A 26579-nucleotide genomic window follows, 5' to 3' on the forward strand; every position below is an offset into this window, starting at 1 on the left:
CATACCCTGGAAACTATCGGCTACCTTTGCACCAACGTGCACTCTGATACTATGCATGCAAATCTGCTTAGTTGTTTCAAAAGAACACTTGACTTTGACGGAGAGTAAGGTGTGTATACTTTGCAGCGAGCCAACGTGTTGTCCCCGGAGACAGAAGGCTGCTATGGTGACCGCCACAGGAGGAGATAATTAAAATAGTAGCACACAAGGGAGGACCCACCTGTAAGGCAAAGAGGGAGCAGTTTCCAATTCAGTACCTCTGCAGAGAGCTCATCAGAAATTAATCAAATCCAACATGAAAGAGGTCTCAGAGGGCCAAAGTCGATAGGCATGAAGACTCAATGCATGCCCGTCACATTTTCTGCTATTCTACTCTGATTTGTGTGTGTGTGTGTGTGTGTGTGTGTGTGTGTGTGTGTGTGTGTGTGTGTGTGTGTGTGTGTGTGTGTGTGTGTGTGTGTGAAAAAGTGAGATTTTGTATTTGTTTATTTGCAGGTTTGTGCAAAATCTACAGAACTGAAAGAACCCGTATTTAGGTGCAGATAGATACCATCATTTGGAGCAGTGACCATGATCCTGAAGGTCATATTTTTCTTAGGTACTAATTAAACTCGCTCAGCGGATTCCTTCATTGTGGTGTTGCACTTACAGGACCACAATTGGTCTTCATGAGAGTCTACAGCACAGAAAGGCTGTATTGGTTTTTCCGTGTGTCCCCTTGCAAACGCACGCATTCAAATCACATGAGCAAAAAATGAAGGACACAGCTGCGGAGCCACAACCATCTTTTTTAATGTGCCCTTTGAGACGTTACAAATACATCTAAATACAAAATCACGTTGGACAAACTGCTAAAAATATTCTAAACTCTTAAGCTCCCAAAGACGATAAAAAAAAAGGTAATCGACACTGTCGTCTATGAAATTAGAACAAGACCTAAGAGGGTTTTTGTTTTGTTTTGTCTTTTTATGGTTGCAAAAAGCTTTAAATGCCTTTTCTGCTTGGAATTTGATGATTTTTGACTTTTTATGTAACCACAGTAACTTGAAGTCGTAAGAACCCTGCAATGTGTCAGTTAACAATTGTACTTGTGGTTACATAACTTAAAAAAAAATAAAAAAAATTAACGATACTACAGCATTCTACCAATATCATATTTGGATTAAAGATAAGGCCATGTATCATGATTTTGACTCACAGTTGAATGGAAGCACATTTAACAATAAAAATTAAAATTAAAAAAACTTCCATGGAGAAACGTGAAATACAAGAGAAAGTCTGGGTCGATGAACGCACGCTGTCAATTATATTTGACAAAGCCAAAATACAAGGCACACAGCAACATTCTCAGGATGCTTGTCAAATGGGACCCCCCCCCCCACACACACACAAAGGACAAAGAAAACAGCGTGAAAGGGCAGCTGCGGTTGAATGTCTGTGTTTTAACTACTGACAAACACTCATGGACATGCTTGATTTATTTTCAACATCTCAAGTGATTCCCTTCCAGATGTGCCTCAAGGCCTCAGTGGACAAATCAACATTTGGACAACTGTCTATCCACGCACTGTCTGTTTAAATGGCATAAAAACAAACCCTTAGTGCAAAAATCTTACTTTTGAAGGTTTGACTAGTGTATTTCATATCCCTGCTGTCAAGCCTAATGTGCAAAGTTCCAAGTGCATACAAATGTTACATGGAGCCAGAAAGTGACCATAGAGTTTGACCCAATTATGTTATTGGCTATATATCAACATTTACTGGAAAATCCAGTGAATAACACTCATCAAAAAAATAAAAATAAAATAAAGGGGACGGAATCATACAGGGGGATTAATAGACAAAAAGAAAAAGAAAAAAGGAAAATTCATGATGTTTACCAGGACCTATGGGTTGAAATTTTTTTTTATATATATATATATATATATATATATATATATATATCACCGATTTATGGCGCATTTCATACACAATATCACTCAATATTCACACTCACGCAATATTCATATTCACGCTTTACATGCTGTATTTAAAAGTAAAACATTTAAAAGCAGTTACAAAGTTAAAGAGATTTAAAAGCAACGTAAAAAAATAAAATAATAATAATAAATAGCTTACTAAAATGACTGTGTTAGAACAAGATTTTCAAAAACATGATTTTAAAAAATACTGTGAAAAACCTGAATGAAAGTTATGAGAAAAGAGGATATTTTTTGACTTGGATTTTAAAACATTTACACTTTTTTTGGTATGTTTTCAATATTTCTTCATATTAGTCACTCTGATAATTAAGGAAACCAGCAAATTGGGGGACCGTATTATACTCAGGAACAGAGAGAGCGAAAATAAGCTTTTAAACTGTGATTTGGGGGGGGGGGGGGGTCGTTGTATTATACACAGGTGTTTGTTATTCACAGGATTTTACAGTATATTTTCCATTTGAAAGTTGGGAACATTTCAAAGCGTCAAGCTGAGCGTTGCATGTTTAAGTCAGGTAAACACATATACTCTTAAAACAGTTGGGGTCAAAAATAACCCAATTACGGGTCAAAAATGGACCGATCCTTTACTTCAGGTCAAGAAATAGGTTTTTTTTAAATGTAAAACAACTCATAAATATTGGTCAAATCCTTTTCTTGAAAAAAAAAGAAGAAAAAAAAGAAGGGTAATTTTGTATCAAATTGACCCATAAAGTTGATCGGTCCATTGTTGACCCATAATTGGGTTACTTTCGACCCAATTAATTTCAGAGTGCATAATGGCATGCATATGCCTTGTGCAAATGTACAGCATGAGACAATCATTTGTAAGATGTGCACCCAAGCAGTACTTGCAAAATGCCCTCGTTTTATAGTGTCCATATCAAAAGCACACAGATACATGTCAGTAGTTCCGTCTATAAATCAACTCTATTGCTTAAAAAATACGATCTGTCGTTAATAATGAATGTCTACGAACAGGCGCGTGATACGGGTATAAGGCCTTCGACTGATGTTGGAAGCAGCTGCTAACGCAGTAGCTCCTCACACTGTTTGGGTGGGAAAAGTGCTGATTTGTTTTCCCCATTATTGAAATTGGCCCATGGGCAGAATTAGGCACTACACAAATGGACTAAGTCACAAGTTTCTTTTCAAGGCCAACCTCCGTAATGCCGCCTGCATACAACAACACATGTAAACAATCATTGGTATTGCACACTAACACACGGGAAGTGATGTGTCGCCACGCATGCTTTTGTACTTTTGTACATGCGTTTGTATAAAGTGCTCTGAAACGCTTGCCACGCCTTCATCGGACATCCATATCGGACGGAGCCTTTCAGTATTTGCATCCGCAAAAATGTTAAACAATCTTCCCGTGCTCTCTCGCCTGCAAACAAAGAGCAGAAACTGTGATTACCTTCCCATTCATCACAAAAGTCACCCGTACATCTCGCTGTGCACAATTTAAGAAGGAAGTCGATTCCCGAGGATAGGGGATGAGATGAAGCGCCTGCATGAGACTATTGCTGCTGCACTTCAACTGGCCCCCGGGGGATGGTGAATATACTTAAACTGAAATTGGATATCACACAGCTGCCGTTCACACACGCTGGCCCGGCCGTCCCCCCCTTCAATCTATTTAACATCATCATCCATTTGCACTTGCCATCAGTCAATTTACACGCCTATGGATTCCCCCCGGCCCTCTGCTTCTGCCGCACACTGACCTTGTCGCTGCAGCTGAAGTGTTCCGGGTGTGACTCCCCTGATTCCAGGCTCAAGACGTATACAGGGGAATCGATAGCTTCTTCTGTGAAATAAAAACAGAGTCAGGTAACTTGGTGGCCACGTCAGTCGCTAAACTTGCATGATCTAGTGAACGCTGTTGGGCTCTAAAAACATCTCGAGTAGGAAAAGACCGGTTATCGGCGCCGATATTCAGCATTTTGACGAATATCGGCATTTTGAAGAATCATACAGCCGATAATAGAGCCATATTAAAAAGTGTTCGAGGTAAAAATAATAATCAGGGAACTAATTATTTAAATTAGATTCTTCTGACCCTGGGAACTCTCTTTACCTTCTGTCTTTGTTTGAAATTAAAACTAAGATAAGTCACGTTAATACTTCAGATATTTTGAAAAAAATAAATAAATAATTTACTTATTATAAGATTCCTGAACTTTTTGTTAGATTTGTAAAACAAAGATATCCATTGACTAAGATTTTTTTTTTAACTCCAATATTTTACGAATCCTAAACGTTGTTCAATAAACATATGCTTAAAATAAAATAAAAAAATAAGAGCTGGAGTTTCCGTTTTTTTTTTTTTATGCCAATATTTTCCCTTTTAGTGATAAGTGAAATGGTTATCGGCATCCTTGACTGCTAATAATCGGTATCGGCCCTGAAAAAAACTATATCGGTCTATCTCTAATCTTGACTGCAGAGAGGAACCATTAAATGGGTTAGCTTAGCGCTAGCTAGCTGCTACAACTGACAGGGCACGGATTGATTTTAAAACTTTACCAAAAGCAAAAAAAAGTGCCCAGGGTTCTGCCATTGGCTGGTGTACATCAAGGGATCTTGGAGGTTAAAGTAAGTTATTTTTAACTAAAAATGACAACTTTTCTGTAGGCTGTGTTAGCATGTACAGAACACTTCAATCTCAAAAAATCAATATGAGGATTTTCATGCATTTGTTGTACGAGTCCAGGCTCTACTAAGAACACAGTAGCCCCAAATTTTAGGGGCTCTAGTAGAAAATGTAGCAGGAGTTTGTCAACAATGAAAATTATTCATGAATAACTTCACGAATACAATCTGTAAATGTACTGGTTGCGAATGCCCGACTTGATGAAAAAATTTTAGGGGCAATATGCCACCATTTAGGGGGAGACTGCAGCCCTGTAGTGGTTGTAGGATGTAGAGTGAATGACATTGCAATAAAGTCTCTCTATATTTTACACACACACATACACAAATGTGCTTTCTCTGTGCCGATTTTTGGGTCTGCGATTGGATTCAGAATCGATTTTTGATTAAGAACGATTTTTGCTTCAAAATGATTTGATTGACAATGATTTGTGCTTCAATCTATAGATGTGCAAGGAATTGTAATGATCTACTCCAGTCTGACTTGCTAATGCTAATTAGCGCGCTACTCGCTGCACTTTTATCACTCCAAAGAACGGCTCCACACTGCAAAATAACAACTTTCATTGGGATAGCTTGATCGGGACTTTTTTCTTCTACTCTCTAATGATACAGTGTATCAGACCGTGTGGAGCCACACTGCCCCTAAGTGGCCAAACCGGGTACAACATGAACAGCGCTCCAAATAAAGGCACACACAGACAAAAGCACGACAGTATAAAATAATTAAAATAAAATCGATTTTGGGACATTTCAAATCGATTCTGAATCGTACAAAATGAGAATCGCGATTCTTATGAGAATCGATTTTTTGGCCCACCCCTAATTTTTATCTTTGTGAATGCATAAAAAAATGAGCTATTCCTTTGTAAGGTGTACCTAATGACGTGTCAGGTTAAACGCGATCCGTTTGTGGAAACAAACCATCTTACTGTATCTGTTTTATATTCTCCCAAGATTCAACTCATTGTGATGCAATTAGCTATCAGATACTGTTCATCATTGATGCACGTCAATAGCTTTTGCGGGTGAACCTAATGTTGTGTCTCGTGAGTGTAGAGTAGTTCACCTGCATTAGTGTTACACTTTGTGAGCTCCACAGGCTGGGCAAAGCTTTCCGGTAGACAAGCGCAGGCCTTTTCAGCAGGGGGGCAGCAGGGCGCTGTGGGGGCACTGCTGTCTTTTTTAGTACATTCACTTTCCGAAGCCTGCTGCCGCCAATGACTCGCTTCATCCTTGGCACTTCCCAGATGCTGCTGGAGCACTTTATGGCGGATCTCTTTCTGCGAGGAAGCTTTTAAGAAGCCTGATGGACTCGATTGAGAGTTGTCGGAATCCCGAGAGCCTGCGATTTGCTTTGTGTGAGCCCCCCGGATGAGCTCCTGCGAGAATCGCACTTTCTTCTCTGAAGCTCGAGTGGATGAGGCGTCTCCTTTATCCTGCTTTGAGGTGTTTGAACCTTTGGATCCAATCACTTCTTCACACGTATTTAAAATATCTGGACTGAGCGACAGCTTTGTGTTGGAGTCCTGATCTCTCCGCTCTTCGGCATCAGCATCTCTGATTGCATCGAGTTCCTCCAGGAATTCCTCCAATGGTGTATCTGGAGTCTAAAAACCAGACATAAAAGTTTCTTTAGTTATATTTCTCTGAGCTCAAATTTCCAAAATAGTTGACCTCACCTGTAGATCACCGCCTTCTTCTTGATCTTCCCATCTAAAAAAGGGCCACCAATAAAGTATTAATGAGAGGGATGTTTGTATTTTTGTATGCATATTTGTAGTTTCATTGGCAGCAGGCAATCAGTCCAGCTATACATCAGAAGCACTTTTGGACTCACCTGCATGATCTGTGGACTTTTTTTTTTTAAACGTATTAAAAAAAAACTTTTTATTTATCAATATTTTTGTATTGTATTTCTTTTGTTTTTATTTTATATTATTATATTATTATATTTTTCATGGGACAACACTGAAGAATTGACACTTTTGCTACATTAAATGGTTATTGTAAATAACATAAAAAGTGTACATTTACTGTCTCCTCAAAATAACTCATAGCCATGAGTGTGTAACTTTTCAAATTGTGTCCAAACATCCATTTCCCCGCCCCATGAGGCTAATGTGGTGCTTTGCAATTATTTTGTTAAGCCCCTAGGAAGAAGAACCCCCCCCCCCCCAAACAACTCTCCACTGAGACTGTAAATAGTGTAATTTGTCTATAAAATAGTTCTAGGAACACCTCTGTATAGCATTCCATCCTTATTAAAATTAAGAAAACAATAGAGAGAAAGAAATGTAGAACCAATTACAACAATGGTGTCCAAACTACGGCCCTCTGTCCATTTTCTAGCGATCCTCAGCACAGCTACAAAAATAGCAGCAACATTTTTTTTCATGCAGTGTGAACGGTTCAATTTCCATTTTTTCACACCTGACCTGGGCCTCTTTCATATGTGGATATAAATCGGATATGTATGTATGTCTGCAGTGTGAACAAAAAAAATCTAGGTTTTCATACTCTTGTTAACAAAAATGGGAAAAAAATGTTAAAACTAATAAAAATAGTTCAAATGAATTTTTGATGTCTATAGCTGTCAATGGCAGTGAATTAGTTAATTTACATAATTATAAATAGCGCGTGTTGGCACAGCCAAATTTGCATATGGCACTGATAAAGGTCGCTTGCCTCGGCTGGAGAGAAAACGTTGCGTTGAGTCGATGCCATATTTATTTCCGTAAACTCTGCAATGTGACGTCGTTTGTTTTGGGTGCACATCACTCGACGTGTGCTCTTTGCGCATGCGAGTCACATCACGGGCGCGTTGCGTTCACATTTGTTTTTGTAATGTTAAAAGTCCATAAAAAGATCGTATTTAACAAAAAATACGAATTGGGCATCACGCCCTGCAGTGTGAACGTAGCTTAACTGACTTCAAGAGCTTTTCTAGATATGCAAAAACATTAACAACTAAAATAAAAACAATATTTTTCTTTATTTATTTGTTGTTTTGTTGTCCTTTTTCTTTTTCTTTTTGTATGTGCGTGAGTATGTGCATGTGCGGGTGTGTGTGTGCACGTGTGCGTGTGTGTGAGTGAGTACTCATTAATTTACCTAAAATCTATTAAAAAGCCCATACCGTTCACCTAAACCGAATACTTCAGAATCCAGCCGTGTCGTGAGGTTGTCAGGAGACACGAGGAAGGATCAAAGAAAATAAATATTTCTCTTTATAATGCCTGATAAATTTAGATATTTCAGTTTTATTTCAGGCGGCCATATTGCCACGAGCTGTCGTGCTCAGGTAACGACCAATCACGGCTTACCTGACATTCGCAAGCTGAGCGGTGATTGGTCATTACATGAGCCTTGAGCAACTGTGATGTCATTTTCAGTCGACAGCAGTTGGCAAAATGGCCGCCCCCTGAGATGGATATAAACGGGTGGATTTGGCTGCTTAATTCATATTCCATAAACACAATATTAACCAGAATGTCATGTTGAGACTAATGGGGGTGCATGGAACATATTTTTGGGAAAAAAGTCTTATTTTCCCAAGTGCTACTCTATGAAAATAAATAAAACAATATCTTAAAAATAAAAAATAAAAAGGAAGAAAAGGAAATTCATAATGCCTTTCAGATGTGAATGATTCTCGATTCCATGCCACCAACACACAAGAACATTTCACAACAGAGCAAAGCTACAGCGACAAAGAACATAGCGAGATGTGAATGAAGCCTTCAGGGATATTTAATCAGCTGCCACTACTGTTCAACAATCACCACATCCTTGGGAATTTATGTTTGAGCGCACAGTGCGGAAAAAAGATGTCCTCCCATGTTGTGTGAGACGTTCCGTATCCCAATGGTCGAATTAATTTATTCATCCGGGTGTTGTTTGTTTGCGTGCAAGCTGGTTATAAAATAAGATGTCAGAGCTGTTACACTGACCTTCTGGCCCTTCCAGTCAGCCGATCTTTGCCTTTTGCATTGCTGCTCATTACTTGAACGTTTTTAGTTGACTTGTCTTTGCCTCGCTTCTCATGACCTAGGACAAATGAAAAGTCACTGTCAGCAGGAGCCAATTTTTGGCCCTCAAGATATATTCCATCCATTTTCAATATTTCCTCATTAGAGTTGCAGATGAGCTGTAGCTAACAATATATAGACATTAGACAAATAACCATTCACAGTACATGCACACATTAAACTATAGTTTTCAAAGGTGCCACGCCATACTTGTTTTTCTTAAATAATCTTTGTTGCCCTTTTATCAGGTTTGCGAGATAATTTCGGTTGGAAACCCCTTAACACCTTTTTGTTTTTTTTAAGCGATTCTTGTTTGTCCAAAGCACCTGGATGGCAGCGAAGATAGCTGGATTTGTATTATTTTTCAATAACAATGCTTTTAATGGATCACTACTCTCCTTAACTCATCCACTGCCATAAATTAATTAAAAAAAATATTATTAACTCATTTAATGCCATTGACGGCTATAGACGTCAAAAATTAATTTGAACTATTTCTGTTAGTTTTACACTTTTTCCACTTTTATTAATTAGAGTATGGAAGCTTAAAAAAGAAAATGATTGTACATTTAGAACAGATATAAAATGTGTGATTAATCGTGAGTTAATTATTGAAGTCATGTGATTAATTACAATTTAAAAACAGTAATCACCTGACGCGATTTAAAAAAAAAAGAAAAGATTATTAAAAATTAGGGGCATCAGACGATTAAAATTAATAATTGTAATTAATGACATGACTTCACTAGTTAACTCACGATTAATCACAAATTTTATTTCTGTTCTAAATGTACAATAAAAAAAATTGGTTTTCACACTCTTGTTAACAAAAGTGGAAAAAAATGTTAAACTAATAGAAATAGTTCATATGATTTTTTTACGTCTATAGTCGTCAATGGCAGTGAATGAGTTAAAAATTCGGGGTGTCAGGCGATTAAATTTTTTAATTGTAATTAATCGCATGACTTCACCAGTTAACTCACGATTAATCACAAATTTTACATCTGTTCTAAATGTACAATAAAAAAAATATTCAAGGTTTTCATACTCTTGTTAACAAAAGTGGAAAAATATGTTAAACTAATAGAAATAGTTAAAAATAATTTTTGATGTTTATAGCAATCAATGGCAGTAAATGAGTTCATTGGAATATCGAAAAGAGCATTGCTCTAATTGGTAGTATGCTGTATATCAGTGTCCACTATGGTAAATGTAGTGAACTTATATAGTAATTTATCTACACTTATAATCATGATAGCTGGCTGGGGGACACTATTGGAAAAGTTAGCTGCTTTGTGGCAGCCAAGCATTCATAGCGACGTCACTAATGTTGATCCTTGTCAGCTCATTATTTAATTATTAATCATTACATTCAACTTGAATGTCCCCGGAGAAGTAAATACATCACTCACGCACATTTTGGCTACAGAAACTACAAGCCTTGCTATTTCATCCACAGGCGCATATGACATTTCTAACATAATTATTATTAGTAAGTATTATATAAGTATTATTTGTATTATTTGTAAGCTTTATATAGTGCATTTTCATGGCTTGGTGTGGCGGCCGGCTGGCTCTCGCTCATTTAAAATCTAGAAAATGTATTTGCATATGTTTGTTTGAGTTGGAAATGAGCATTCTGGTTCCAAAATGCAAAGGAATTTATCTCAAAATAAATTGAAGCCAAATAGGTGGGTTACAATTCTACATCACAATAATGCCTGAAAACTCATTGGCTCGTTTTTATACTGTGATCAGCTATTGCATACAATCAACAAATCACATAGATGTCCAACCTAAACCAGGTCATACATTCATTTTGACCTATATTATGCATAAAATGGTGGGCGGAAAATGTGATTTTAATGGCATGGGATCGTTCAATTCGTTCATCCACCATGAATGTTTTTGGAATGTGAAAGTACAAAGAAAAATCACACACAAGCATGCAAAGTCCACACAGAAAGGTCGGAGCTGACATCCGAACCACAAACCTCGGAACTGCAAGTCAGGGGTTCTAATTACTTATTGGCCATTCATTTGAAAATGAAAGGGAGACTAAGACTTTGCTCTCCACACAATGGTTTTAATTGTTAAACTCTTACTTAGACATCAATCAATGCTAAATGGCCGCTCCCTCTTTAACAACCCTTAAGCAGCTTTTGCCGGTTGTTCAAGAACAAGTTATGATGCATAATTAAATTCTCTTTGCTTTGTCTAAATTGAGTAATTATTTATAAAGGCACCACCTCCTGCTGGGTACTACATTTATAAAATCTGTAGAACCTCCAGAGCCCACTATTCAATATTTTAGTATGTTAAATACTTTATGGAGCTCATATAAATGAACAGATTTTAAATTGTTGCCATAATTCAACCCCAACCCTCCCAATAACCCGAGTGCATTTATTCTGTCAATTAGATATCCCGACAATTTATTATGTTTAATGGTATATCAGAGAACTACCGTATTCAAATACTTCCCATAGTTTGAGTAGTTTGATTCTACAAGTTGATTACCCAAATACTTTTATTTATTATTTGATTTATACTTACAAACCATCAATTGTTAAATACTGACTAGGCAAAACAGCTTTACTTTGACAGTTACCTCGTGTGTCAGCACCAGACCTATGCTGTCCTCTTCTGGTGCTTCGTCCTCCTGTTAACATGAAAAAGAAGGATGAAAGTAAAACAACAGTCATAGAACATAATTAGGTTGCGACAATCTCACCTCTACTTGGAGGCACCCAATCTCTGTCTGGAAGCGATTTGCCTAAAAACCTACAGACAAAAGTTCAGTTTAGTTGATCAGTTTAAAAGGGTCAAGAGATTATGTTTAGCTCAGTGAATATAAATTCTCTTTCTCCATTTAAGCGATTCGTCATACTTAACTCATTGAGCATTTATTCAACTTAGCAGATAGTTGTCGTGTATTTATGTAACGAGAATTTCAGAAATGAAAGTGCATCATGATGAAGTTATGCTTCGTCAGCTCACAGCTCACTAATACCATCTCAACAATTGGTGAATCAGACACAAATGTTTTCTGTTCCTCCTGGTGGTCCTCGTTTAAGCCTCACCAAATAAGGTAAGGCATTCCATCCCTCATCCCTTGGCTTAAAATAGCCGCTCCTCCCTTGTCTCTTTACATTTTGATGCTTCCCTAAACAGTACATTCATTCACCCTGCTACGAGTACCAAGTGTCTTGTTTGAAATCAATTGTTGTCTTCTACACCCGCTGCGCTAGTAAATGCATAATATATGAGTTTAAAAACACATGTTCCACTTGCTGCTAATTGGCTCGTTTTAAAATCACAAGAACTACTGTATCAATGAAAACACATTACTGTCGCTAATACAGTGCTTAACAAACTTATTAGCTCATCTGTTAAAAATTAAAAATTAATTAAAGCATCATAAAAGGTTTGGCTTTCATTTTGTACCAATTTGAACAGAAATGAAGAATTTAAACCAAATTCATCTTTTCATACATCAAAAATGTATTCAAGCTTAACATTCAAACACTAACACATAATTTTTGGTAAAACGGTAAATTTAACAATAAATAAATATATATAAATATATATATATATATATATATATATATAACAAGCGAGCAGGAGCAGCAGGAGTGGCTAGCAAGAGAGGCTAGCGGGAGAAGCTAGTAAAAGCTAGTGAGGGCAAAGTAGAGAGAGACAAGCGGCAGGAGGGACTCAGCATCGACCACCTACTGGCCTCAGCTGTGGATAGTAAGCGGCGGTTGACCAATTGGTCACTACCTGCAAAAACCACCAGAGGCTAACTACGTTAGCAAAGTTATTCTCCTTTGGGTAAGATTGCGGCAAAATATGTCAGCCTCTAGGCGCATCACGACCTATTTAATTAACGATTACTAGACCTTATGAGTACAAACAAATGTAAAAATGTACGGTGATGTGATCTTTCTTTTTGCATATTGTTAAAATTAATAGTGATAGGGGATTTTTTAAAATGTATTATTATTTAAATGGCGCTAAAATAATACACACTGGTCTCAACAGGTTCCAGCCCAGTGACAAGCCATTGTACACCTACATTACATGAGAGGCAACAAACATAATAATGTGTGCAGCACAGGTAAGGAATCTTACATGTTCTCTGTTTTGTCAATGTCCCATGCTCTCCTCCACTGTCCCTTGGCATTCTTGTGACGCGCCACTCTCTCCTTGTCAATCTTCTCGCGCTCCTTTTTCCACTGCAGGTACTCCTTCTGCTCCTCCTTCGATGTGGGGATGTTAAGGTCTGTGATTTCCAGCTCCTTGACACAGACAAAAACAGCTCAGCGCTTTTGCAAGTATAAAAAGAATCCCTGGTGGATTGGATTGAAATATTTTGGGAAATGTTGGATCTAACGTTGTGCTGAGCGTTTGATCTGCCGTCATCATCATCCAGATTCAAGACCTTAGCATAGTTCATGATTCTACAAGCCCCAATTCGAATGACATTAGAACGCTGTGTAAAACAAATATAAACAGAATACAATGTTTTGGAAAATCCTTTTCAATCTATAGTATCAAGATATTTAATGTTCAAGTTGCAGAACGTTTAATATAAATAAATAAATAAATGTTCTCACGTTTTGAATTTGATGACAAGTTTCAAAACAACTGGGACAGGGGTGAGAAAAGACTGGGAAAGTTGAGCAAAGAGCAACCCTGAAAGGCTCATTTGCTCACAATCAAGAATAGGGTGAGGTTCACCACTTTGTGAACAATTGCGTGAGCAAATAGTCCAGTAGTTTAAGAACAAAGCATTTAGAGATTTCATGATCTAAGGTTCGCAATATCATCAAAAGATTCAAAGAATCTGGAGAAATCTCTGCACGTAAGCGGCAAGGCAGAAGACCAACATTGAATGCCAATGACCTTTGATCCCTCAGGCGCCACTGTATTGCAAACCAGTATTACTATTTAAAGGATATTGCCGCATGGGCTCGGGAACACGTCAGATTTGTTACTACATCCACAAATGCAATTTAAAACTCTGCCATGCAAAATGAAAGCCATTTATCAACAGCACCCAAAAATGCTGCCGGCATCTCTGGGCCTCACATGAAGTCAATCGGTGTGCTGTGGTCTGACGAGTCCACATATACACAAATCATAGATGTTGTGTCCTCTGGGCCAAATGGCAAAAGGACCATCCAGATTGTTCTCAAAGTCCAAAAGCCAGCAACTGTGATGGTATGGTTATGTGTTAGTGCCCATGGCATGGGTAACTTGCACATCTGCACAAGTTTATCCATCCAGCTAGCACACATTTCGATTTGTACATTTGTCACCATGTTTGTCACTTGTCAAGTTAAGGTGAGTGCACAATGCATTCATTACTCTTGTTTGATAATAGAAAAGAAAAATATTGCTTTAAACATTTCAGAAAGAAAATGGATTATGTTTGACCTAAAAATTACAGTTGTACTTAAATGTAGATTAAAACCACGGTATAGTGCCGACTTAATAGTAATGGCGCATCAGCTAAAGAGCAGCATAAACACTCGTGACATTTAATTTTTGTTAGAGCACATTTGAAGCGTTACTCACGCTAATAAGCACTAAACAGTACAGTGGAGCAGAAGAAAACAATCTGATAAACATGGGCCACCGCAAAACAAGGAGTGCATCTCGACTCTAAAATAGATTAACAGCAACGGCATTGTAGGGTGGTGTTCAAAATGAGATTTTATTATTATTATTCATCCATTTTCCGAATAATAATAATAATAAATTATTATTATTATTATATTATATCCATCTATCCATTTTCTCTTTACAAGGGTCGCGAGGGTGCTAGAGCCTATTATTATTATTATCATTATCATTATTATCGTATCTACATATCAATGCTGCCTTGGCGGAAGATTTGTCCCTCCATGGATGCCAGTTTATGCCCTTTTGGGTTGCACAAAACACAGGGAAAAAAAGCTGCGTGTTTGTTACTGCGAATCCACACAATGGAATATGCTGAGATAATAGACCAGGAAAAGCACAGTGTACAGTAAATGCAATTATGTCCCCTCCCTACATTCTGCTCTTAACCTGTTTATTGATTACAATGATGGGAGCAGAAAGGATTGCGTGTGATACTAAAAGGAGATGTGATGGAAGCTTTTTAACACATCAAAGCGGACTGAGGCTGTGCGCTCTTGTTACAAAAGCCCTGGAGTGAACCAGGGCTACTGAGGGAAATCATGTAAACGCTAACTTCTGAGGAGAAAGTGTTTGTTTTTATTTATATAAAGTAGGCAGAAAAGACAATTGCTGCCGCTTAGAGAACTTTGAAAACGATGTGATTCTGGGAAAGAAGGAAAATCAATGCTCCTCTCAGCACGTTCATTCTTACTGCAACAATAAAAAATAATATGAGCGAGAGAAAACAGCTGAGTGAGGGTGATGTTTTCCCACTCATGTTTGTACCAATCGCAGCCAAGTAAACATGTTGCCTTCCTGGAACACGAACATAGCATCTGTTTTTCCAGCTCCTCTCCTCCTCCTCCTCCTCCTGCTCTGGACCCCAAAGGACTCTGGGTACCACAAGGGAAGTTGCGACTTGCATGTTCCAACTGGCCTGCTGCTATCAAGCCAGGCCACCCTGCTACATATTACTTGTCATTGAACTGCCTTCACGAAGAACAATGCGAGAGGCCGGTTTTCACTGACAAGTATCAACCTCGGAGGGCTGAGATATGACTTATAAAAATAAAAAATAAAGCAGAGCCCCCTTCCCCAGCACTGTTATTAACAAATACAGTTTTATTATAATTAATGTATACATTTGCATGGGAATTCTGAGATTCACTTGTTAAAACTTCTCATAACAGTATCCCTTTTTCTCCCTATGATGTTTATTGCTGTAACAACTTTTGTCGCTGCTTTTTTTTTTTTTTTTATGTTTTTGGGATGTCTGCATTCAGTTTCATCCCAAAAACGCAAAAATAAAAAAATATATTGAAAATAAAAAGGGGTACATAAGTGTTTTTCACATAGCAAAACTGAATGTTCACATTCAGTTTAATCCAAAAAACGTATAAAAAAAATAATAAAATGTACATGTTTGTCACATAGCAGCGACACTTTCTTTTTTGGTTAGCATTTTTGTGACAAATTTTACAAGAATAAAAATGATCATATTTGATTAGAATAAAATAATGATATTACAACCATCAATGTAAAATAAGGTTGTTGGGTTCCTAGATAAGTAAACCAAATGAAATATGACTACTACATTAACAAGAACACAAAAAGTTGGGATGTTAAGCAAACATTCCAGGATAAACCTAAAATGCACTTTAACCTTTACAGCTCATTTTACTTAATCTGATATTTTCTAAACATTGAATGCAGAGTTTCAGTATATTAAACACTTAAACAAGATGCGGAGCAGCAAAATTCAGCATGGTGTTTGAACCATGAGATGCCTATCTGTGACTCTTCCAGTCTCTCTGTATTGCGGTTGCAACCTTCTGATAACACTGACAATTTAAGTTCAGCCGCCACTTGCCTCAGAAAATATCCTGCTTTAAACATCAGATTGGTGAGACGCTGTTGATAAATTTTTACGTGTCATCTTGGTGTTGTGATTTTAAAATGTAAGCAGAAAGATAAAGAGAGCTTTTTAAATGTACTAATTCTAATTGAATAAAGTTCACCACAGTTTATAGTGCATCCCTCCCTTTTTGTGAGCAGCCTAAATATACATTTTTGGATTGCTGGCCAATCACTGGTGGAACCCATTTTTCAACCTCCCAAAGGGTACCAATTGTCCAGCCGTTGGTCCGAATGCAAAGGAGGCAAGGTGCAGAGAAGCAGCAGGGGCACAACTGGCATCACTTGCACAGCGGGCCTTTGAAGCCCTGCCTCTGCTTCCTCCCCACTCAGCCTGTTTATTGCTAATCTGCGAGACAGCTCTGAGTTACTCCAGCGACGTTTGATGCGCTCGCCATGCAAGACGCACATACGCACCAGAAAAAGTGCACCTGCTCTCATTCTTCTGTTTCTGAAAAGCATGCAATTCTTGCGATTGGGTGTTAGTTGTTTCTCTTTAAAAAAAAAAATCTATCTATCTATCTATCCATCCATCCATCTATCTATCGAAAAGAGTCTCATCAATTCTGCAATCAAATCAAGAAGGGCAAGATATAAGGACCAACACTGCACCCAAGTGGATTAAAAGCCTCATAGCAGGGGCGACCTGATTGCAAATTCCCACTGCAATGACGTCATCATCACAGCAGTTTGTGGGCAAGCCACTAAAAATGAAAGGAGTCAAATTGTATTGTTGAAAGCACACCTCAGGTGCAAATATCAGATAGGCTATGTCATAATGAACCCTCATTAAAAATTCACTTTTGACAGAAACACGGAAAAAGTCTCTTCTACCTTTCCTTTCTTCTTTTGTCATCTGTCCTCTGTCTCACACTCTCTGCCTCTCCGACCCTTTCCTGGCAACTCTCCAGACCTCTCTTTTTGCTTGCATAATGAGCCTTTTCATGGCGAGAAAGCAGTCGAATGTTAATTAGATCAAATCGGCCTTTTCAGGGCGGTGAGCAATGCAACACAATCGTGCTGGAGAAGAGAAATAAGAGGCTGGAAGCAGACAGTTTCTCCCCTCGATCCCCTCTATTGTCACTCTCAGTGTGTGAACAGACAGCAGTCGCCTGCTTCAAGACATTACAACCTGCCAGATAGCCACACCCCTTTCTTAGTCACTGTTTATTTCCAAGTACGAAAAGCTGGAAACAGGCAGTGCCGGCGATGAGGATTAGCTGCCTGCGCATCAGTTTAGTGATTGACCGGCGTCTGAGCACGGCTGCATGTGCACGTGAGACGGAACAGCTGTCTCAAGGTTTCTTCATACTCTAGAGAGAGAGAGAGAGAGGGGGGGGGGTGTCCTTAAGGTCAGTGACAGTGTGGCATTTCACACCCGGGCCAAGGGGGCACTTAAAGTCCAAGTGTGTCTCCAAGTGCATTAATGTTAAACACTACAGTAAAATCATTTGTACCTGATGTGACATCTACCATGTCAACACATCAATCACAAGGCCATGCATGAGATGGGACTCGAGACCTTGGATTGATTGACCAGCCTGTTTCAGAGTGAGTGCCACTCAAGTTTCATGTTGTGTGAAAAACAGAAGCGCAAACCAGCTAATGATAAGCGTTCATTTGTAACTGTATGCTATTATTTTTTATTATCCCTTCATACTATGTCAAGCAAAAAAAAAAGAAGAAAGTGGTCAAACGAATATGTGCAATATGAATTCACATGTACAACGGAACGTATGGTGTGCCACATGGTTCAGTTCTGGGGCTTCTGCTGTTTTCATTGTATCTGCTGCTCCTGAGTTCCATCTCAAGAAAACAGCGGTGGTTGTTTTAAAGTACTCTATAAATATAGAGTTGATATGATTTGCAATGCCAATGTGAGCAATTCTAGTCCAGCAGAACAAGCTATCTAGCATAACTAAACAAAAAAAATCCCATTTTATTTTTAAGTAAAGAAGGGTTTGGTGAATGCGCATAGGAAACTGTTGGGGTTCACTACCTCCAACAAGGTTAGTCATTATATTTTCATTTATTTGATTTTGGTGGAAGAAGAATACTTTCACTGTGACGCATGACAAAAAAAGACTTACTTTTTACTTCTTTCGACACATATGTGCCAAGTAATATTGCTAAAAAATGAAACGTGATATGCACATATGTGACCCAAATCAATTTGTCATCATTGAAGCTGCTCAACGCAAAAAGTTATAATAATTTCAAATCGCTACTGCCACCTGTGGCCAAAAAAATGAAACTGCACACACCCATCTTCACGTACACAATGCAGTAAATGCACAAGACGTCGCAGAGAGAGCGTGGGAAATTCAAACCCGAATCCAGTCTGGCTGACGTCATGCTCATCCCCGGGACATTTAGGGTTAGTGTTTGACACAATTGGGATAGAAATGGAAAAAGGTGCAGTTAAACTTTAGACCAGAGGTGGCGGTCATGAGTAAAAAGGTGTCAAACTCCACAAAGTACCTTAAAGGTTTTATGAGAGTATTTTTTATTTTTTTATTTTTTTTACAATGAGGTCAACCAGCATCCTTGAGCGGGTTGTGTTTGACTTTAGAGCCACTATTAAATTAATTTGGCTGCCTGTTTTTGTTTTGGTTTATGAACAATTATGGTTTATGAACAATTATGTATGTATGTTGGGAACAGAGAGACGAGACTTGGCTATTTGCATTCTGAAGCAATGAGTTCAATCACGACTTAAGCAGCAGAAAGAAAATATATTCATTTTTGAGGAATTTTCTAATGTATGCGTTCTCCTTATGAGCTACTCCACAGTTTCATGGAAATGTATTAGGATTTTTTGCTTGTTTGTTTTGCATTTGCATATCAACATTTCAGACAACAGCAGCTGTATTAATAGCCGCCCTATCCTTGTCCCATTCCAGTACCAGCTTTGATAAACTGCCTGTCTGCCAGCTATTGTGCACCACTGCTGGAGGGGCGTGGCCAGTCTGGCCTCTATGTAAAACAGCTCGGTGACGTATGGGAGGGGACACAGACAGGGAATGAGAGAGGGTCGCTGCCTTTTAAATGGCTCATCAGGGAAGAGTTCAAGTCTGCAACAAACCTGTGCTGTAACGTCCAACTTGGTCACGTGACGTGGTTGTTTTCCTATCCCTGCCGTCCCCGCACTGCCAGCTTGTACCTCATCAGCTGGGCTCTTGACATCTGACAGACATGGGGGGTCTGGCCTCTTCTCAGGCTTCTCACACACCACTCTCTTACCCTAGAAAAGGTTTGGTAATGTCATAAATGTGGCGAGGTCAACTGTCACAATACTTTAATAAGTACACCTGCAAAAGCTAATGAGATCCAAATACAGTTTTATTGACACTGTCATAGTATTAATTAATTATGTTGAAGTAATGTGAATCACAAACATGACAACTGAAAATGGGAGTGAAATGCAATATTTGAGTCACAACAAGGTGAAAATCTGGATTTGAATCTGCAACAAAGTTTGAAAATGTTTATTTTTGCTTTGCAGAACTGTATGCATTATTGTGACGAACGTTGTCGCATGCAGCTAAATTAAGATTAGAAACACTTCTCAGAATGATGTTCTATTCCACTGGAAATCATTTTTAATCAGCTCTTGTACACGCACTCATTAGATTCTGCAAGTGTATAATAACGTGCCCTGAGTTACAGTGTTGAATTAAAAGTAAAACATTAAAAGCATAGATTTGTATGATCGGGAAGACATGTTTTTTTTTTTTAATCATGATGACACATGCACAAATATATTTACTGTACTGTATTTTGCAGAAAGAAAGAAAGAAAAAAAACAATTGTGAATATGCCATTCTGCAGGGTGCCAAACCGTGACTATGCAGGGGTCGACTGTTCATTTAAGTTGTAATATCATCATTCACCACCAGATGGCAGGCATGGCTTAGTTGCGCCAGAGCCATATATAAAGAGTTTGGCCAACTCTGTTTCACCAGGGTAACAAGATGGCGTCCATATGTCATGTGACCAGCAGTTGCCCAATCACAGCGTGACCAATCACAGGCTGACGCCATCTTGTTACCATGCTATGCTAAAGCCGAGTTGGCTAAACTCTCTCTAAATACGGCTCTGAGTTGTGCTTACACAGGGTCTTATAGTGCCCAAAACTACAAAGTGAGCAGGACTAATAATGATAAATTATATAAATAATAATACATATAAAATAAATAAGTGAATTATAAATTATGAAAATATGCAAGCAAACATAGTACTGTAGCTAAATGATATAGGCCGATACATTTTGAGTGAGTTGATTTTAGTGGGGAAAAAATGCATTAATTGAGTTGGTTTGCTGTTTAGCAGTTTTGTGCCATCCTTGAATGCTAATTTTCAGGCAAGACAGCCCTTTGCAGTGGAAAACCAAGCTCACAGTATGTGGTTATTTTGTTGTTTGCTTTGTTGTTGTGTTAAGAAAGGAAAGTATTGTGAAAAATATTAAGAACACATATTTTGCATGTATGCATGGATTTTGCCCATATTTAAAATGGCATTTCTGTCATACATCTGGTTAGGAAATGTGTGGTCCTGTATGACCCAGCAGTTAGGGTGACCAAACATGTACTCTTTTGGGAGAACAGACCATTTTCTTACATCCTGTTTGGGCGTCCGGGGGCTTTTATAAATTCATGAAAATGTCCGGTTGGCATTGCGTGACTAATAGGAGGCCAAGTACACTGTGTAACTGCGACTGGTACCACAATTTCAAGACCTGGGAAAGTGTCCTCTTTTTTTGTGGAAATGGGAATATGGTCACCACCAGTAGCACTGAGGCAAAACTGTTCACATTGCACATCCCTTTTCTAGACTCACTCTAAATAATGCACAACTCACCTTTTTGCCAGCCATGGTGACAATGAGCTGCTTCTTGTGCCCTCTGCTTACATTGCCAGCAGTCTGCAGAGTAACTTCCTCCCCTCCGCCCGCTCCTACTTCCTCTTGTCCTTTCCCAGCAGGTGAACAACTGTTAAAGGACTTGGTCACCACCACGCGACTGACCTGCTCCACACAACGGACCACAAGTCGTAAAACATTCCCATAGCTTCATTATGGCGGTACTTTAAATAACGTCCCAACTCACAGAAGCGGACTTGTTTACTGTGATCGTAAGATCGTCAGTTTTTCCCTTACGACTCTGCAGCGCCATTCCTTCTTCTTCTGCTCTTTTCTTGTCCTCTTCCACCTCCTAAAGGCAACTCGACCAAATAGATAACTAATCAGGAAGCATATAAGAGAACAAACACTTTCAACAAAATTCAGAGCCTCGCAGTTTAACGCCTCATGACGACAAGTGAAATTCTCAACGGCGCACAGCTCTCTTCGCCCGCAGGCAACTTGTCCTCACCTTGTATCTCTTCATGAGCGCCTCGTTCTTCCTTCGAAGAGCCTCGATCTTCTTGTCCAGCTCTAAGTCCCTCTCGTGATCCCTTCTGGGCGTCGGGTCGCAGGGTGTCTGGAAAGGCAGACATTATTCAGCTGCAGTAATAATGAAATGTAAAACAGGTGACGTATATATATATGTAGATATATCCATTTCAGCCTTACATCACAGATAGGCCATTGAACGGAGAATGCGCAATGCTACGCCTGATGTAATTGCACACAGTCACATGCCCATTGAGCCACAGATGGGGCGTTCATTATGCAGCTCAGTTACATGCGGAGAATGCACATGCAGGACATCCCAAACATTTCAATGTTATGAATGTGGCAAGCAGGGCATGCTTCCATGCGCAATTAGAGGCTCCTTAGCCAAAGATTCCATGAGCAACTACAAAACGGCAGCTACAGCTGACATAAGAGTTAGGCCCAGAAAAAATATTTGGTCAATGAAACATTTTATATAATTTGGACAAAGTAACATACTTGTAAATATAACATTTGAATATTTGGAATAAAACAGTTTGCAGAAATGAGTGCCTGATGTCTGGAGCTCATGAACATTCTAAATTCTGAATTTCCTTTCTGGTGATGCTTTGCCAGTCCTTCACTGAAGCTACTGTTGGAATGTGGAATATATATTCGTATATAAAGTACTTTGTATGAAATATAAGATTATTATTGATCATAGCCCTGTGCCTAATTATAATTAAGTGATTCGCTGTCATTTTTACAAGCCATTGCTGGTTGCAGGTATAATTAGGTACTCTTGAGTAGTCACCAATACCGATACCAAGTACCGATACCACTAGTACTTTTGATACGTAGCATTTTCCCAAGAAAACAAACAATGATAATTTGATAATTTTAAAGAAATGCCTATATATATCCCAATAAAGCATTTTCCCCAACTGGCAATTTTCCTGATCGTAAAACAGCCACAAAGAACAAATAGCAATACCTTGAAATAGGCCGGGTATTAGCCCGATACTGATATCTAGTATTGGTACTGGTATTGGCCCATCCCTATCCAAAACTATACATGCTATTAAACATTCATAAGACCGGAAAGACCAGCCATTTATATTTTATATTATATTAAATTTATTTTGTCTTCATTAGCCTAGTTGGTATTGGAGTAATCGAAAAGTAATTAAAAGTATTCAAGTTACATTATTTTATGATAATGGAACTTTGATTACATTGTTAACCATTTTTAACAGGTAACTTAAAGTAACCGTCCCGAGTAGTGCTCCGGTAATGGAGCAGTGAAGTAGCTGCTTCTGTGTAGTATTACATGCAAGTGCACACACCATCACATTGCAAAGATTCTTATGGTTTTCCCCTTGCGGCCACTAATCTGAGTAATGGAAAAGACTGGCAAAGACTCTTTGAATTACCAAAATCTAGGAGAAAAGTTGAGACTCACTTTGGGAGGCAGCATGCTGGAGAGGAGTTTTACTGCACCGCTTTTAGTTGTCAGGGAATCCAAACACAACAGACCATGATGACATACCACCAAGAATAGTCGCAAGAGAGCCGACTGTGAATCTCAGCAAAGTCAATGTCAAGCGGCTGCAAACTCTCAGCTGCTCGTCTCTGTGGGGGCTCTCTACCCTTCTGGGTTTATACAGCTACTTCTTTGCAAGGGTGACGTAAATGTGTAAACACAATACCAAACCTCTACGGAGGCATGGTGGGGGCACAGACAGGCAGGCCGAGGGGGACTAGGGTGAGTCTGCAGAGAGAACACTGCCAAGGCGTCCTCCATACCAAGCGGTCTGCCACCTACAGAAGCTCCATGAGGACAGAGAGACCCAAACACGAGTGAAACGCTCGCGTGCAGCCGCAGCTGAATCTGCGACACAGCATAAGCCAACAGCAGGCAGAGGCAGAGGAAGAGAGCGGGCAGGGAGATAAGGCACTCACAGGTCTTTCCATGTCAGCGCTGATAGCGAGGCTGGGTCCAGACGCGAAGCAGCCGAGGCGGCGGCGAGGGCTGCCTGGAGTCCACAATCATGCCTTGATCACAATGAGCCAAGTTTGGCAAGCAGCCAAGGCAGCCAGCAAACACACAGAGCTCCCCTGTTAACAGATTTCACAGCACCCACCCGCTTGTCCTCCCTCTCTCCCCTTCCCTTTCTCCAACACTCCCACCCTCCATCACATATGCTCTCAGCCTCTTTAAATCACTTGCTCTTTCCCCTGTATAATATACTTAATGTTGGTTGCAAGCACTTTTTCTTCATTGGGTTTTAAAAAAAACAACAAGAATATATTCCCAAATATCATTTGGCCGTACTTATACATTCAATACTATATTTGAAGTCCCAGTAAATTGAATTCAGAGATGTGTTTTTTTCCTCCTTTTTCCCCCGAACATGTATATAAAGAAAAAACAAATGGATTATAAAAATTCATGTGTAAAGACAAAATATATATATTTTTAAAACAAAACAACAAACACAACATTCAAGCAATGAAAGCAATACATACCTGTAACCAAGGGTGTCAATCTGGATGAAAAATGTGAAGGGAGCCTTCTATGAAGCCCCGCTCCTTTGCGTCCATTATTCATAATGGGGCCCAAATTGTGCAACACTCCTGCGCTGTAATACATGTTAGAAGAAAATTGATGAAAACGCCAGACTTCAGAAAATGTTACGGTGCTAAATTGTGGCAATGTAGCATTAAACAGTTTTTCACTATTTCAGTTTCAGTTTTTTTTAGACATGGCTAAAACGTGAGCATGAGTCACCCCTTCCCTATATTGTTCACAGCACTGGTACAATTGGTAAAAAAAAAAATAATAATAAATAAAATAAAATATATATCCATTAATATTACTAGGCCCGTACAACTAGCTAGCTCTGCCTACAACCAAAAAAAAAGCCTTTTCCCTGCATACCTCAATTTACAGAACAACTCGGTGTCATTACTTAAATCCCCAAGCGAGGAGGTGACGCCATAGACGAGTTTGCCCTCCATCTGCCGGCCAAAAGGAACCCCCGAAAGCCTGTTAGCTCATGAGCTAGTTGGTAGCTAGCACCTCTCATTGTGGTGTGGAAAGCCCCGTGTTGATAGGTCAAATATGATGTAGGGATGTGTCGGCTAGAAAGATGCTAATTGAAATAGTAGCAATTGATCAGCGGGGTGTGGTTTCACACATTTAGAGGACATGCCTACAGCGTTTGAGAGCCGAGACAAGGGCTTGATTTTTCACGATTTTGAAGCCTTATTTAATATACTTGCAGATTTTTTTTGTTTGAAAAAAGAAGAAGAAGCTCATCATTTTCATTTTGGGAATCCCTCCATCTCAATGGAGATGCTGAATTTAATTTTATGAGGGGAAATAAGGACATATGTGGTCGTAAAGGGCTACTAGAAGCAAAGCAAAGTGGTTGTGCTACTCCATAGTGCTTTTTATCACCTACTCATCACTATTTTCCCCACCATTTTTACTAGTGTTGTTCCTATACTGTTTTGTAGCCGATTCCATACCGATACCTAAGTTGTTGTTTTTCTCAACATGAAAATCTGTCCTGCCAGTAGTTCAGAGCATTCAAGGGCCAATAGGATATCTTAGCTCGGCATGCAGTGAACATGTCACACACATCAGTGAATGTCGTGCATGAGCAAGACACAAGATGCTGCATCCAAAGTCCTATATTAGCGTCAGAATTAATGGTATCGGCATGTTACTTGTTAGAACTCACCGATACCTATACCACTGCCTTAATGACTGTAATACCAGTATCGGTATCGGAACAACACTATTTTTTACACGTCTCTGGACCTGGCACACAATGGACTTCAGCTGAGATATACTCCAGTCCAACATGACCCTGAACAGAAATGGTATAGATAAATAGGACAATAGCTGGATTGACGGCCTAAATATTAAGTGTGGTTGTCCTCAGTGACATCAAGTGTCACGTCGCAGCAAGAGGCCAGACATGCCACGGGCTTCTCAGTGAGAGCTCTGACAGCAAATGCATTCAGACTCAGCAAATTACATATAGCATTACGGAAACATGGCATAGCCTACATACTACAGTCAGTAATACTGTTAATGAGCATACTCTCTGTACAAATGTAATAATTTGTAAATGAAGCATTTGACATATTAACATGCCTCCCTTTCTTTAAAAAAGAAAAAGAACAAAGCTTTAAATAACACTTCTACTCAGGACCCATGGCTGTGACACCAACAGGCAATGAAAATGGGGGAAATATGGAATTGTTGCCCCCTTTACATAGCTTCCAACTTTTATGTTACACTTTACAAGAAAACAAAATAAGCTTCTAATGTTTCGACAGATTGTGTTTTTTATGCCAATTGACACAATAAATGTCTCCATAAAATGCAAAACACAGAGACACATTTTAGATTCATTTGTCGTTGTCGTTCGATTCAAAATACGGCATTTTAGATAAGGGATGATTATAAAAATGATCGATAGCGAAATCGAGGCGGTAATGATCTACCTAGTGAAATTAAATTTAAAAAACAAAACTTAAAACTAGTAACCAGTAACATTATTGGCTATAAAATGAATGCCAGTTTTACACTTTGTAATTCCAGTAGTCCGAGACTCTGGAAAATGCGTCATTAACACAAAGTGTTTGGTCAATTTTGTAACACTGCACTTTCTAAATGTTTACATGAAAAGAAGTACTTACAAAATCAGGAACGCGTCTAATGAAAACTTTATTTGATGACGTCGTAAGGCACTGCAGTGACGCCAAAAAACCACCAGATGGTAATATGATACAAGACTTCGTTGATAGTGTCGCTGTTGGAAAATAGTCGACTGCCTATCTATGTCAATGTAACCTAACCTTTCATTAACGGAATTTTAGAAAAATCATTTACTACACTTAATTCTCCTTTGCCAACTCCAGCAATTAGAGCGTTACA

The 26579-nt window shown here is 38.9% G+C and overlaps 1 protein-coding gene and 1 long non-coding RNA gene across 7 annotated transcripts; one reads left to right on the top strand and one right to left on the bottom strand.

Moving 5' to 3' along the window:
* Positions 1-780: 780 nt before the first annotated feature.
* On the bottom strand, positions 781-26450 carry ccdc9b (coiled-coil domain containing 9B). 6 transcript variants are annotated; one of them, XM_086095779.1, is made up of 16 exons: positions 26342-26442; positions 24155-24267; positions 23588-23680; positions 23088-23446; positions 21624-21731; positions 21360-21464; positions 21113-21277; positions 19338-19496; positions 12803-12969; positions 11403-11452; positions 11280-11330; positions 8591-8687; positions 6320-6353; positions 5707-6247; positions 3710-3792; positions 781-3369 (listed from the first exon to the last, which is right to left on the bottom strand). In XM_086095779.1, the coding sequence occupies exons 4-16, from the start codon at positions 23100-23102 to the stop codon at positions 3343-3345; spliced, it is 1602 nt and encodes a 533-aa protein (XP_085951905.1). In that variant the 5' UTR covers positions 23103-23446; positions 23588-23680; positions 24155-24267; positions 26342-26442; the 3' UTR covers positions 781-3342. The 6 variants fall into 6 exon arrangements, with proteins under 6 accessions (XP_085951905.1, XP_085951904.1, XP_085951907.1 ...); XM_086095778.1 differs by having other exon boundaries at positions 23088-23455; XM_086095781.1 differs by having other exon boundaries at positions 12803-12966; positions 23088-23680; positions 26342-26450.
* LOC147163048 (uncharacterized) lies at positions 12325-13168 on the top strand. The gene is made up of 3 exons (XR_015097175.1): positions 12325-12502; positions 12713-12788; positions 12913-13168. It is a non-coding gene; the product is annotated as an uncharacterized LOC147163048 (long non-coding RNA).
* Positions 26451-26579: the final 129 nt, after the last annotated feature.

Source organism: Leptonotus elevatus, chromosome 14, assembly GCF_054856555.1.
Source record: "Leptonotus elevatus isolate MCC_2025b chromosome 14, RoL_Lele_1.0, whole genome shotgun sequence".
In the NCBI taxonomy this organism is placed as follows: domain Eukaryota; kingdom Metazoa; phylum Chordata; class Actinopteri; order Syngnathiformes; family Syngnathidae; genus Leptonotus; species Leptonotus elevatus.

Excerpts from the sequence above, each read along its gene's own strand:
- ccdc9b (XM_086095779.1), bottom strand. Across the intron at positions 19,497-21,112 it reads TCACCATGGCTGGCAAAAAG|GGTAAGAGAGTGGTGTGTGA; the intron begins GTGAGTTGTGCA and ends AACCTTTTCTAG. Across the intron at positions 12,970-19,337 it reads AGTTGGACGTTACAGCACAG|GAGCTGGAAATCACAGACCT; the intron begins GTTTGTTGCAGA and ends GTCTGTGTCAAG.